The sequence below is a fragment of the Podarcis raffonei genome, chromosome 3 (genome assembly GCF_027172205.1).
Source record: "Podarcis raffonei isolate rPodRaf1 chromosome 3, rPodRaf1.pri, whole genome shotgun sequence".
Lineage (NCBI taxonomy): Eukaryota > Metazoa > Chordata > Lepidosauria > Squamata > Lacertidae > Podarcis > Podarcis raffonei.
The window spans coordinates 104,829,530-104,843,527 of NC_070604.1; the positions used below are offsets into that span (position 1 = coordinate 104,829,530).

General features: G+C 44.9%; 1 protein-coding gene across 1 annotated transcript in view; it reads left to right on the plus strand.

Annotated features, from left to right (window-relative positions):
• The window catches only part of EPAS1 (endothelial PAS domain protein 1), a 126,387-nt gene that overhangs the window by 60,982 nt on the left and 51,407 nt on the right, over positions 1 to 13,998 (plus strand). Inside the window, 1 exon segment of the mRNA XM_053383376.1 lies at positions 6,407 to 6,597. Coding sequence (XP_053239351.1) covers positions 6,407 to 6,597 — 191 coding nt within the window.

Consider the following 13,998-nt stretch of genomic DNA (forward strand, 5'->3'; position numbering starts at 1 on the left):
ATGAAGCTGAGGCTCCAATACTTTGGCCACCTCATGAGAAGAGAAGACTCCCTGGAAAAGACCCTGATGTTGGGAAAGATGGAGGGCACAAGGAGAAGGGGATGACAGAGGACGAGATGGTTGGACAGTGTTCTCGAAGCTACCGGCATGAGTTTGACCAAACTGCGGGAGGCAGTGGAAGACAGGAGTGCCTGGCGTGCTCTGGTCCATGGGGTCACAAAGAGTCGGACACGACTAAACGACTAAACAACAACAAAGGTGCAGGGCTATGCAGTTAGCTCACTCTAGACATTATCCATGGAAGTCAGTGGTGTGGTTTCTACTGCTAAAAGGACATAACTGGATGCATCCAATGAGTGGATTACATTTGGAGCTCTTTGGAATCTGTGTTATATGAAGGTTGTTTTTGATGATGTGGACACGCCATTTATGTAAAGCGGTAGTAAACATTGCATCATACTTAGCAAGGAGAAGGAAACATAGAATCATTATTTAATTGCCCCTTTTAAATACTCTAAAGTTATCCGGTCAGTTTGGTCAGCAGTTTGAAGTTTCCATGCGTCCCGTCCAGAAAGCCGGGTATATGTTCTTTCATCTCCTGGTAACATTTAAAAGTACTTGTTCTGCAAGTTGGCATTTGAAGCTGTGATAGCAAGCCTTTTGACAGCAGCATTTATTTCTGACAGCTTAATTACCCATGGGTCCCTAACCTTTGAGTTGCGGGAACTAATGACTGCGCGCGCGCACACACACACACACACACACACACACACACACACACAGCACAACAGTGGTATGACAGGACACTCTCCTTTCACTGAGCTTTCTGTAAGAGCTGAGCTGGTTGGTTCCTCAAGAGCTAACAGGACACAGCCCAAGGCGTTTTCCCTGTGTACCGTCTGCCTCTAGTCAAGGTTCATAGCAGTGCTCAAAGCCAGGAAAGTTATTTTGGCACCTGACAACCAAAACCAGAGTTAAGCCTTAACCCTGTTTTTGGCTGTTAAGCTTTGTACTACAAGGCAGGAAAAAAGCACCTCACAAACGGATCTCGTCCCCCTGTCATCTGACAGTAAGAATGCAATGATCATAAATTAAATAACAAACGATTTCGTCACATTTTATTGTTGTTGTTGCTGGCATCCGTCTGTCTCGAGAGACAATTGAGTGCGCTTGTGGGGGGTGAAGTCAAACCGTTGCGTTAGTAGCACTAAAGTGACCTCCCCAGGGCGCAACCTGGGCAGTGTGCATGGAGGTCCTCAGCTGCCGATCAGTTATGTGAGGTGGCTACCTCACTCTGCCTAAAGGTAGGGCCGGCCCTAAGGCAGAGATAAATCCAGGGGTCGGCAAACTAAGGGCTGCGGGCTGGATCAGGCCCAATTGCCTTCAGGATCTGGCCTGGGGACTGTCCCTGGATCGGCGTGGGGATTCTGTTCGTTAGGGCTGCGCCATTCTCCCCCCCCAGCGCCATTCCATTCCCCCCTCCCTCTCACACACCGTGGCGGCGCCTCCTCCCTCCCTCCTCCTGGCTTTTCCCTGCCCTGCCTAGAGGAGGAATGGGGCTCAGCTGAGTTGGCTGGGCACCATTTTAAATAGCCCCTCTCTGGAGCCAGCCCTTTCGTGCTGCTCATCTTCCCTCAGCCGCCGCCATCTTGGTGCTCCTGTGGGCCAGAGAGCGGAGTGGACAAGCTCGCTCTGCCTATCCATGAGAAGCAGCAGCAGCAGCGGTGTTGTGGTGGTGGTGTCAGCAGCCCCAGGGAAGGTAAGCACAGCGGTTGGGGCTGGGGCTGGGGGGTGGGGAGGAGGACTACTTGCGCCCCTCACCTCTTCTTCCAGCCCCCGTCCCTGGTGCCACTTCTTTGGCCCACCACAAGGTCTGAGGGACAGTGGACCGGCTTGCATCTAAAATTTTTTGCTGACCCTTGGCTATAACTCTTGGGTGTGTTCTCATGGAAAGGCAGGACATAAATTCAAGATAAGAAATGATCTTTGCCTGTGCCAGTGTGGCATAGTTCATTAAAAATACTTGGGGCAAATCAAACTGAAACGCACTCCTCCCTATTCAGCAGTGAAGCTCACAAGGCAAGTAGAGTTTCTCTTATTGTGGACTCAGTGCTGCTCAGTACATGCATGTTTTGGTAGTGTCCGCATGACTGTGGTTACCCTCAGCTAAATTTGATCCAGATTTACCATTTCCAAATCCAATAAGCAAAACCCGCCCAAATGAATGATAATTCTGGATTTAAGGGGAGAGGGGATAGAGGATGGCATTTTGACAAACGCGATATTGTGTGGGCACTGCAAAGAACCTGCACCAAGTGCACAAGAAAGTGCCATGTGAACCGGCCCCAAATCTCTCAGTATAACCAAAATGGCAGGGTTCTTGTAAAAATCAAATGGCGGCGGGGGGGGGGGGCGGTAAAACCCATGACAGGCATCGTGAGCTCCTGGATATGGAAGTGTGATGGACAGAGGAGCAAAAGAGCCCAGAAACTATGTGATTCAAAACCTTTCACAGACAATCTAGATTTTAATTAAAATCTGCATATGAATAAAAATAAAATGGGGAAGAAAGCATGCTTTCTTGTTTAGAGATGAGGTGCGCATATGCACTGCAAGACATACCAGTTTCAGAAGAAGCACTCTCAGCGGCGTGAGAGAAGGGAGAATGCCTTCTGGTGGTTCCCTCACTGCGAGAAGCTAAGTTACAGGGAACCAGGTGGAGGGCCTTCTTGGTAGTGGCGCCTGCCCTGTGGAACGCCCTCCCACCAGATGTCAAAGAGAACAACTACCAGACTTTTAGAAGACATCTGAAGGCAGCCCTGTTTAGGGGAGCTTTTAATGTTTTACAGACTACTGTATTTTAATATTTTGTTGGAAGCCGCCCAGAGTGGCTGGGGAAGCCCAGCCAGATGGGCGGGGTATAAATAATAAATTATTATTATTATATTATATTAAAGACCACAACCCTGATTGACAGCTTTGTGGATTTTAAAAGTTGGGAGAGAAGCAGCTGGTTTTGGCAGAGAATTTGATTGCAGCTGATATAAAGGTAAAGGTACAGGACTCTTGGATGGTTAAGTCCAAGCAAATTTGACTATGGAGTGCGACGCTCATCTCTGCTTTCAGGCCGAGGGAGCCAGCGTTTGTCTGCAGACAGCTTTCCCAGATCATGCGGCCAGCACGACTAAACTGCTTCTGGTGCAACGGGGCACTGTGACAAGTGCCAAAGCACACAGAAACTCTGATATATAGCCCTTGTGATGGGGGGGGGGGAAGGCTTGTAGCTTAGTGGCAGAGCAGTGTCCTCAATATCTGCAGGTGGGGCTGGGAGAAAACTATGTCGGGAACCCTGAAGATACACTGCCAGGCAGTGCAAAGCTAAATAGACCAACAGTCTGAGTAAAGGAGCTTGAGAACTTAATTCACAACTTCTTATTTTCCATCATCCAGCAACACACACTTCTCTCTTGTATTCCTTCCCTGGAGCATTTTAATTCAAAATAGCTGATAATAATTGTGGGCAACCAGCAATCGATATCATAGAAGTGTCCCCTTTTGCTGTAGAAGTTGGGGTGGGGTGGGGAACCTTCTAAACGCTACTTAGTGGGGCTATTGTGTCTGTAATCTTAAGCATCTAAGGCTATTTAAGGCATTGCTGAGGTTGCTGAACAAGTACCTTTGTTGAAGAAATTAGTTTGGGAGGGGCCTTGCATGTGATTATACGCCACGAGTGTATTTCTTTATGATGAAGCTTTTGCGATTCAGTTGGCTAGTTCTGCAGAAAATTTATCTCTTTAACTTGCAGTATTCCCAAAGGCTCAGGTAGAGACTTAGTTGGGCTTGGATGTCTCCTGCACATTCACCTTTGAAAAAGAACAAAACTTGCAAAATGTTTTTGATTAAAAAAAATGCTGTTCAGCACAGATACAATGGGATGTGGACTGCTTGCATGTGCATAGGAATATTTTCCCCAGTGTCATGGGGTGGGGTGGGGTGGGGTGGGGTGAACCCAAGTGTTCCTATATCAAAAACCAATAGGACTCTAGAAACTAATGGGAGATTTTGGACAATCATATGTCAGCAAGAACCAACCTTTGCTCGTCCTCCTTTTCCAGGGGAAGCCATCAAAGTCTTCAGTTAAATATAGTTTTCCATTTCTTGAATATGAGCTGCCATTAACCCCAACTTGGGAGAAAGACGGGAGAGAAAAATGAATGCCATCAGTGCTGGCCCTAGCATTAGGAAGAGTGGGGCAGTCAACTCATCTGGCAAATGCTTCTTCTTTGGGGATCACTCGTAGATTGTCTTCCATAAACACGGTTTTAACGATGAGTCCATAAGTGACTGTGGAGGCAATTCTGGATCCACACGTCCTTCCACAGTGTGGGCATTGGTTTCCGGGCGGGAGTTGATCATGGTGTGGATTTGCCAAGCGTGCCTTCCTCTTAGCACGTTTCTCCCTTTTGTCCTGAGTTCAAGCATCTTCAAAGCCCATGACACCTTTGGGAAAGGCTGTTCTCCAACTGGAGCGCTCGCAGGCCAGTGTTTCCCAGTTGTCAGTGCTTATACTACATTTTTTAAGCTTTGCCTTGAGACAGTCTTTAAACCTTTTTTGTTGACCACCAGCATTACGTTTTCCATTTTAAAGTTTGGAATAGAGTAGTTGCTTTGGAAGATGATCATCAGGCATCCGCACAACATGACCAGTCCAACGAAGTTGATGTCGAAAAATCATTGCTTCAACACTGGTGATCTTTGCTTCTTCCCGTACACTGATATTAGTTCGCCTGTAGATGCTTGAGGGTGGGCAGCAGCAGTGAGGGGTTGGTGCCCTCAACTTTCTGAGTTAGTCTGCTGCCCTCAGGTGTGGTAGAGGATGACGACCCATCCTTATAACCCAGTGTTGTAGTAAAATTCAGCTACAAGTCCAGTTGGCTTCCATACATTCTCTCTCTGTGTGTGTATCTTGTCCTTGCCTCAGGTATTAAAGTTTCTTGGGTCGGCTCTGCAAAGTTGTATAGGGCTTTATAGGGAAGCACCAACAACCTGAGTTGAATGCTCAGGGATGAACTGGGAGCCAGTGAAGTTTTTCAGTACCAAAAAAGATGTGTTTCACTGAGTTCTCTGGGACCTGATCCCAATTAAGCATGCACAGGATTGCAGCCTAAAAGAGAATAGTTTGCCTCCTTCATTGTTGTGCCCTCAGGTCAGAACACCTGTGCTGCTGGGCCTGTGCTGTATAAAGTGATTGCCTCTCCTTGTTTCTTAACAGGAAAACAGAGGCATGAGCTAAGGAGACCACAGGCTGAAATTATGAATTAAGCACCACTCCCTTAAATAGTGGGTACAGGTGGTGAGCAGCAACTTGAATGAGGCCCAGATGGGGCCATTGAGAAATGAGATATTGGCATGCTTGGGGGAAACCCCATGTTTGTAGAAATGCTATCTATATAAAGAAAAGGGCAGGGGGAGAAAAACAACAACAAAGTTGATTGAGCTTGTTCAGAAGCCATAGGATGCTGAAAAGAAAGTAAAACTGGACAACTGGGCTTTGGTGGGGATCAGAATGCCCTGCCTGAACTCTGTACAGCTTACAATACACTGGAGGAAGGTATGGCTGACTGGTAAGCAGGCAAGGATACGACCTGCTTGGAGGCGAGGACACATTTTGTTGCTGGTCCCATTCCTTGTACCGTGGTACCTTGGGTTACAAACGCTTTGGGTTACAAACTCCGCTAACCCGGAAGTAGTACCTCGGGTTGCGAACTTTGCCCCAGGATGAGAACGGAAATCACGCAGCTGCACTGTGGTGGCAGGAGGCCCTATTAGTGAAAGCACGTCTCAGGTTAAGAACGGTTTCAGGTTAAGAACGGACCTCCGGAATGAATTAAGATCGTAACCCGAGGTACCACTGTATTTAATTCCTACTTCAGATCACGGTGCCATCAGAAAACAGCGATCATTTAGTCTCCCGCCACTTTTGTCAACTCAGAGCTCACCTTTTTAATGAACATCAATACTGATGTCACTTGTCTGCTTTTATGCGATGCAATATCGTTTTTAGCACTCGGTGGGGTTAGTTGTGACTGGCAATATGTTCTTTGTCCAGTTTTCTTCCTTTTGTGGGTTTTAATTACCACGGTTGATTGATTTTCTTAAGATTAAATGGTTTTGAACTGAAAAATGGTGCATTGCCCAGAGGATGTGAGATTATGAGGGATAAGGCAAATACAACAGCTAATTTAGAACAAACCATTGTGAACTCAGTGAGATTGAGAACATTGTCCCCGTTCCAGAAGGCCCTTGTATTTGTACTGTTGGACTATAAATTATTACTTCTCAATAGCTTTTACAGTCGGTACAATTATTTTCTCTTTCTCCTTTTGTCTTTTCTTTGTCATCACAGGAGCAGTTCTGAAAGGAGGAAGGAGAAGTCGAGAGATGCCGCAAGGTGCAGGAGGAGCAAGGAGACAGAAGTCTTCTATGAGCTGGCCCATGAACTCCCTTTGCCTCACAACATCAGCTCACACCTGGACAAAGCATCGATAATGCGCCTCGCAATCAGTTTCTTGCGGACACACAAACTATTGTCTTCAGGTAAGCTTTGTAAAAGCAGAGATGTCTATGAATGGTGGTGTTATGTACTGAAGTTCTCACCCTGGGCCAGCAGGGGGATACTGTAGATAGTTATGCAAATAATGGATCGAAAGTGACGTTCAGTGATTGGATAGTTTTAGAAAATGGTTACAGTTACGTTGTACTGGAGCTCTATATAAGCAGGCTGACTGAACCCTTCAGTTCACTTCTGTTCTGGCCTGTGAATAAACAAGAGCTGTTTGAAGAATCGCTGTGTCGTCTGATATGTTCACCCACAACTTAACAGGTGGTGTGTTGTCCAGTGACAACTGGCAACCCAGCGCCTTGTCTCAGGTCCATCAAACTTCCCATTTGGGGAGCATGGCCCCCAGTTCCCAGGACCTTTCAATATTGTTCAGTGGTGTAGCGGTCAAGCAGCAGAATGTCTTGGGCTGGCCCTGTTCAAGGGCAAATTACTTTGGGAGATTTTTCAGAAGGAAAACATTGGGTGGAAGGATCCATTCCCCCACACATTTTATCCACCTGCAACTACTTTTTGGTGGTGGTTGCTGTTTTGTTTGTGTTTGTTTTTAAAGATGGCAATCCAAGCCCAGGAATTTGTTTAAATTTATACCCAATTTGTTCCTCACTCCTGCCAAGTTGGCTGTGGAGGAAGGAAAGGTCTATACTGGTATTACATACATAAAATTAATGCATTGCCCAAGTAACAAATAAAAGACAAATAAGACACACGCACATGCACAAAATCAGCATTGCTTCACAAAGGCAAGGCATACACCTAAAAATAAACCCGGACCAATGTTAATTAAAACCAATTAAAAGATTTTCAAGCTTGAGGAATTTTTAATCTAATTAAAATGCCAGAGATGGTAAATCACAAAAGATTTCCATGCTGGGACAAGCATATCTCAATCTTGTGTGGAAAAGACGGTTGCATAACTGCCTTTAGAAGGTCTTTGCTTAAACAGGATAGCATATAAAGGCCATTCTGTCTCCCTAAGTATCTATAGCTCATTGCTGGTCATTTCTGTAGTCTGCAACCCTCTGCTGTGTGTGCAAGTCTCTGTTTGTGTGAAGGCAGGAAAAACACCTTTGGAGATTGGTCGGCCATCTCCTTGAAGTGCCAGAAGTGTTTCATGTCTTGTTATCTTTGCCATCTGTACAGCTGAAAATTATCTTATATTTCCATTCTGCCAAAGAGCCCTTGTATAATTCAAAAGCTTGCATACTTCTATACCAGCAGAAGCCTGCCCAGCAAAAGAGAATGCTAACAGAGGTGTCTGATGAATGGGATTCTGGAGAAATCTGATATGAAAGGACCTCAGCTACACCTCTTTTGGCTAATATGCAGATTGAAACATAGTCAGCTTTCTGATTTCCCACTCCTTCAAATTTTGCAGTGCATCTCCTGGTCCAAAACTTGTATCGAGGTGCATTTTGAAATGTGCATTTTGAAATTCAACATTAAATGTCTATTCTGAGATATAATAAGTTTAGAAATGTGCGTTTAAGCACTGGGCGCTGCCATATGCAGAATCAAACCATTGGTCCATTTTGCTCAGTCTTTTCTACACTAGCCTGGCAACAGCTCTCCAGAGTTTCAGGCACAATTCTCTCCCAGTTCTACCTCGAGTTGCTGGGGATTGAAACTTCTGCATATTTTGAAAGAAAAATACATATTTAAATGTTTTTTTACATGTTTCTTTTTTTAAAAAAAACACCTGCACAGATTAATGCGGAAACAAGAGGGAACAGATTTATGAATATGCACAGACCGGAAACAGACTGAATGGTCCACCCTAATGACTTGATTAGCGCTGCTTGCAACAGAGAGTAGATTTGTGATATGGCCTAGATTCCCTGCCCAATAAAATCTAGTCTGGCTGCCTTAATGCATCAGGCGGAAAACCACCCACGTTGCTCAGCCCACGGGAGCCATGCAAAATGGAGCTTGGTCAGAGAGAGTGTTTGTTTGCTTATGCATGTGAACCTCATTATTCAGAGTGTTTAATTAGAGGTTTCCATGATGGTGTTTCTGTGGGCAAGTAACATGCTGTCAACAGAGCTACTTGTCATGCACCATGCAATGGATCCCGGGTAAGGATCCATAGTCCATTGGCACGGCACATGTTCTGCTTGCAGAAGATCCCAGGTTCTAGCCATTGTGTCTCCTGGTAGGACTAGGGGGGAATCCTGTCTGGAGAGTGGCTACTGGTCACTGTAGCTAGATGGACTACCTAGATTGATTAGGCAGGTTCTTCTGCCCTCATGGCCACCTGGCAGTCCACATCCAGCAGAGAAATCGGGACTGTCACCCCTAAAGTAAGGCTTGGTGAGATGATTAATCTCGGGATTGTGGGTTCAAGTGCCATCTTGGGCAGAAAAATTCTGCGTTGCAGGGATTTGGTCTTGCTGACCCTTGTGTTCCCTTCCGACTCTGCATGGCAGGAGCCACCAACACTATAGACAGCTGCCAGAGGGGAAAATACATATTCATTGCATCATTCAATACCGGCTGAGTTAAAAATCTATGACACTTTTGCCAGATTGCCAGTCCCACGTCAAGCATGTTATACTTCTGAATCTTCCATTTACCGCTCCCCCCCAAATATTTCCAGAAATAACAAGTGATGTGAATTAGGTTTTAAAAAAAATAAAAAATGTTAGCCTCCAATCTTTGGAATTAATGCCCCGTTCATTTAGTTAAAAATAGGATCGTAGGCAGATGTTATTTCGAATCGGAGGATTGCGTCACCCCTTACGCTAAGTGGTTTAATGCATCGAGCAGGGAGGAAATTAAGGCAGTTTGGATTAAAACAATAACAAACCATTATTTCCTGTTCTGGAGTGTGCATCCTCTTTCAAAGTTCGTCCTTTGCTAAGTTGGGTCTGCCTGTTGATTTCCCCTCCCAAAGTTACATAGCTAGTTGGATAGCTCCAGTCTGTAATTCGTAATTCTATCAGTGAGAACATTCAGAGTTTCAGGAAAGCTTCCTGACTGCGTATTGTGCAGTAAGTCAGTGGAGATTATTATCCCAGGGCTGTAGCTGTTTTACTTCTTAAGGCAGGTGTGCACAACCTTTTGGATTTCCCTCCTCCTGCTTGAAGGGCTTCATCCAATGAGACCTCCCATGCTGATGAAAGACCTTTGGATCCAGCAGAGGCTTCTGCCAGCAGAATGGGGAGGGAAGCAATTTTTGCCAGTTCCCCTTTCTTCCTGCAACTCACCTCCCCCAACCCTCTGGAACAGATTTTGGGGGTGCCCAGGGAGCTGTGATAGTAGATGCTCCTGCTGTGTGAAAGCAAGGGTGCTAACTGGATTCCACTCACTTCTGTAATATGCATTTCTCTCAAAGCCAGTATTTGACTGTTGCTTACTGGTTCCTTCGTTGCTATTGGTTTTCTTGAGCTGTAGTTGCAAGTCTTGTTAAAAGTTCGAGGCCCCCAGAGAACAGAACAGAACCCAGAGACGCAGAAAAACATTACTATATCTATTAGTTTATGTGGTGTACCATCAAGTGTGATGTGTGTTTCTCCGTTTTTGAACTCAAGCCCGCTATTTAATTACCTATCTATGGGACATGGGGAATCAGCAGTGCAGCAACCTTTTTCTAACACCCTAGCATTCTCTCCTAGCAAACCTGACATCCAAAAGAATAGGTTCCTATGGCCATGGTGTGCCTAGATGTGATCCTTATTCTTCAAAACCACATGTATGGGTAACAGATGTGTAGATCAGTACGCAGCATTGTGCCTTTATGTCTATAGGCCTATATCTTAATCATAAATCATAGAATCATAGAATCATAGAATCATAGAGTTGGAAGAGACCACAAGGGCCATCGAGTCCAACCCCCTGCCAAGCAGGAAAATGCATTCTCAGAGTGTGGATCAGTAAAGGTAAAGGGACCCCTGACCATTAGGTCCAGTCGTGGCTGATTCTGGGATTGCGACGCTCATCTTGCTTTATTGGCCAAGGGAGCCGGCGTACAGCTTCCGGGTCATGTGGCCAGCATGACTAAGCCGCTTCTGGCGAACCAGAGCAGCGCACGGAATCGCCGTTTACCTTCCCACCAGAGCGGTACCTATTTATCTACTTGCACTTTGACGTGCTTTCGAACTGCTAGGTTGGCAGGAGCAGGGACCGAGCAACGGGAGCTCACCCCGTCGTGGGGATTCGAACTGCTGACCTTCTGATCGGCAAGTCCTAGGCTCTGTGGTTTAACCCACAACACCACCTGTCAGTACATACTGCAAAAACCTTTCTCCCTCCTCCTCCTCCTCCTCCTCCTCCTCCTCCGCCTCATCTCTCTCTGTCTCTCTCTGTTTGTGTGTGTGAAATGCAGTATTTTAGAAAAAGTCATGGCTGGCTGGAATCCTAGATATGCCACACTGCAACATTTTTTGCAGGTCCTACTTATGAAAATTTGTCACCCAAGCTACTGATGTAGAACACATTGTGGGAGGGTTGCAAAAGAGCCTGTGGGAGGTCAAAGTGCCTGGCATGATCTTGAGCATCACATTCTACAAAGATAGGAGATGTCTCCATAGCTCTGGAGTTCAAAAGTGAGAAAGTGAGAAACACTGACTTAAGCAGTCCAGATAAAATCTGCCAAATGATATCTGACCAACAGAGATGGGTAGGAATTCTCAACAGAGTTCTCATTTTAAGCCTCCCTAGTTCATACTTTCCGAAAGAATATAAAAATTGAAACACAGCCAATTCACATTTCTCTGAATGTTGCAGTGCAGTTCTCTAGCCATGTAATGTGTGCAAAAATGCATATAACTATGGTAAGGCGTACATGAAATTGCATATGTTCGTGAAAACCCCATACAAAAAAACATTATATTGGGGAAAATTTGCTTTGCTTTTAAACTGTGTGCGTAGGTTATTGTTTTTTTTTTGTTTGTTACTACGTTATGTATTTTTGTGTTTTTATATTGCAAAGTGTCTTGTGATCCTCAGATAAAGGGTGGTATGGAAATTTAAGAAATAATAACAACAGTGCAAAAATCGTAAAAAAGTGTACATTAGACAAGATTGCACACACCTGTGTGAATTTGAGGAGAAATTTGCTGCTCAGTTTTCATGAGGATTTTTTTAAAAATTGCAAACTGATGTGGAGAAGGGACGTTAAGAGTGGAAAAATGAAAAATAGGGGAGAAACTGAAATTGACAGGTTTGATCATCCCTCCTGATCAGCCTGAGAAGTATCCCACCCTTCCAAAGCAGCAAATATACAAATAGTCAAAATGTTATGTCCAGCTTTATCTTGTTTCAAGCTCTCCCCTTCCTGTTTAGTCTCATTACTTCCTACACCCACCTTGCTGATTTAAGTTAACATTTTTTATTTAAAACAAACAGACAAAGACTTCAAGTTTATAGTTTTGTTTTTTGAAACAAACATTTGGACTCTTAGAAGTACAGTCATGCCAAATTTACACACATATTTGCTTGGGCGGGGGGCAGGGTTATATTATTTTACCAACAAAAAGCATCCCTTGGCAAATTTGGTATAGGAGTTCAATGATCAATTCAGCTCAAACATTTTCAAAGCAAGTTATGTCACATCACGTCTTCATTTGAGAAAAGTTGGTAGCTGAGTCTCCCCCCTCATAGGAGCCAACTCCTAGGGGCCATGGGGGCTTCAGCACCCACAATAAAATATTTGAGGGAGCTGGGCCCCCACCAAGTTGATGGGCATTCCCATTCAAATGGTGTGTGTGCACTGCATCACGTGATTGGTTATGTGGGTTGGGGCTGATTTGGGCCCCCACAATATTTTATTCAGGTTGGCACCCCTACCACTCCCCACCTGTATTTCAGCTTGCCAAAGAGAAGAGGGAAGATGAGTACAGCGGTACCTCAGGTTACATACACTTCAGGTTACATACGCTTCAGGTTACAGACTCCGCTAACCCAGAAATAGTGCTTCAGGTTAAGAACTTTGCTTCAGGAAGAGAACAGAAATCGTGCTCCGGCGGCGTGGCAGCAGCAGGAGGCCCCATTAGCTAAAGTGCTGCTTCAGGTTAAGAACAGTTTCAGGTTAAGAACGGACCTCCAGAACGAATTAAGTACTTAACCCGAGGTACCACTGTATTTAGAATGAACCTGTGCTACTTTTAGAATGAGTTTTGTGTCCTATGTGTATTCCACTGAAGCCACCTGAAGGTCTGAAACTGTTCTTTTTTAAATCATTTCATAATAGGAAATGCTGGTCCCATGCCTTGGAGTTCAAAAGAGTGCAACATACCAAGCGTTCTTTTATTCTGGTTCCTTCTTTAGTTAGTAACATGTTTCCTTTTGATTTTTCACAGTAGGCAGCTCTGTGCAAGAATGCTGGGAAGGAAGCATTAGGCCTGGTAGTCTGCCGGCTCGGCTGAGATTAGTATTTCAGGAAGCTAACGGGAACAATAGCTGTAGAATATTGTTCCTATTTTCTTCATGGTGTACTTGGGGGGGAGTCTTTCTGTTTTTTTAATCACCTTGAATGGTAGAATGACGCTCAGAAATCAACAGAAATTCAACACACAGAAATTTACCCAGTGTGTTGTTGTGCAGTTCCGGGGCCCCTCTAGATTGCAAGCATTCGATCCCTTAGTGTGGCAACACCCAAATTTGGAACTCACTGCCCATCTTAACAGATAGCTCAGTTGGTAGAGCACGAGACTCTAAATCTTAGTGTCATGGGTTCAAACCCCATGTTGGGCAAAAAGATTCCTGCATTGCTTGGACTAGATGACCCCTGTGGTCCCTTCCAGATCTATGATTCTAATACAGTCGTACCTCAGGTTACATACGCTTCAGGTTACAGACTCCGCTAACCCAGAAATAGTGCTTCAGGTTAAGAACTTTGCTTCAGGATAAGAACAGAAATCGTGCTCCGGCGGCGTGGCAGCAGCAGGAGGCCCCATTAGCCAAAGTGGTGCTTCAGGTTAAGAACAGTTTCAGGTTAAGAACGGACCTCCGGAACCTCTGGTACTTAACCCGAGGTACCACTGTATTAAGAAGGCATTTTTGCTGTATTGTTTTCGGCACCTGCTACTTACTTATTTCGGCAAACCAACCCAGGTATGCAACATTAGACTGTGATTGTAACATGTGATTTTAGTAAGCATATTTGTTTCAAAATTACTGGTTTTATTTTATTATTTTTATGGAACTTGTTTTCAATGTTTGCTTTCACCGATGCTTTTAGTGAATATTTTAGCTTGCCTTTTGTAAACCACTTGAATAAAAATAGGTGCTGTTGGACTCCAGCGCCCATCAGCTCCAGCCAGCATGGCCAGTGGTTAGGAATGATGGGAGTTGCAGTCCAACAACATCTGGGGCCTAAAGACTAGCCTCTTCTGGCATAGGTACTGTGCTTGGTTGGGTGGGGAATGATGACAGCCTAG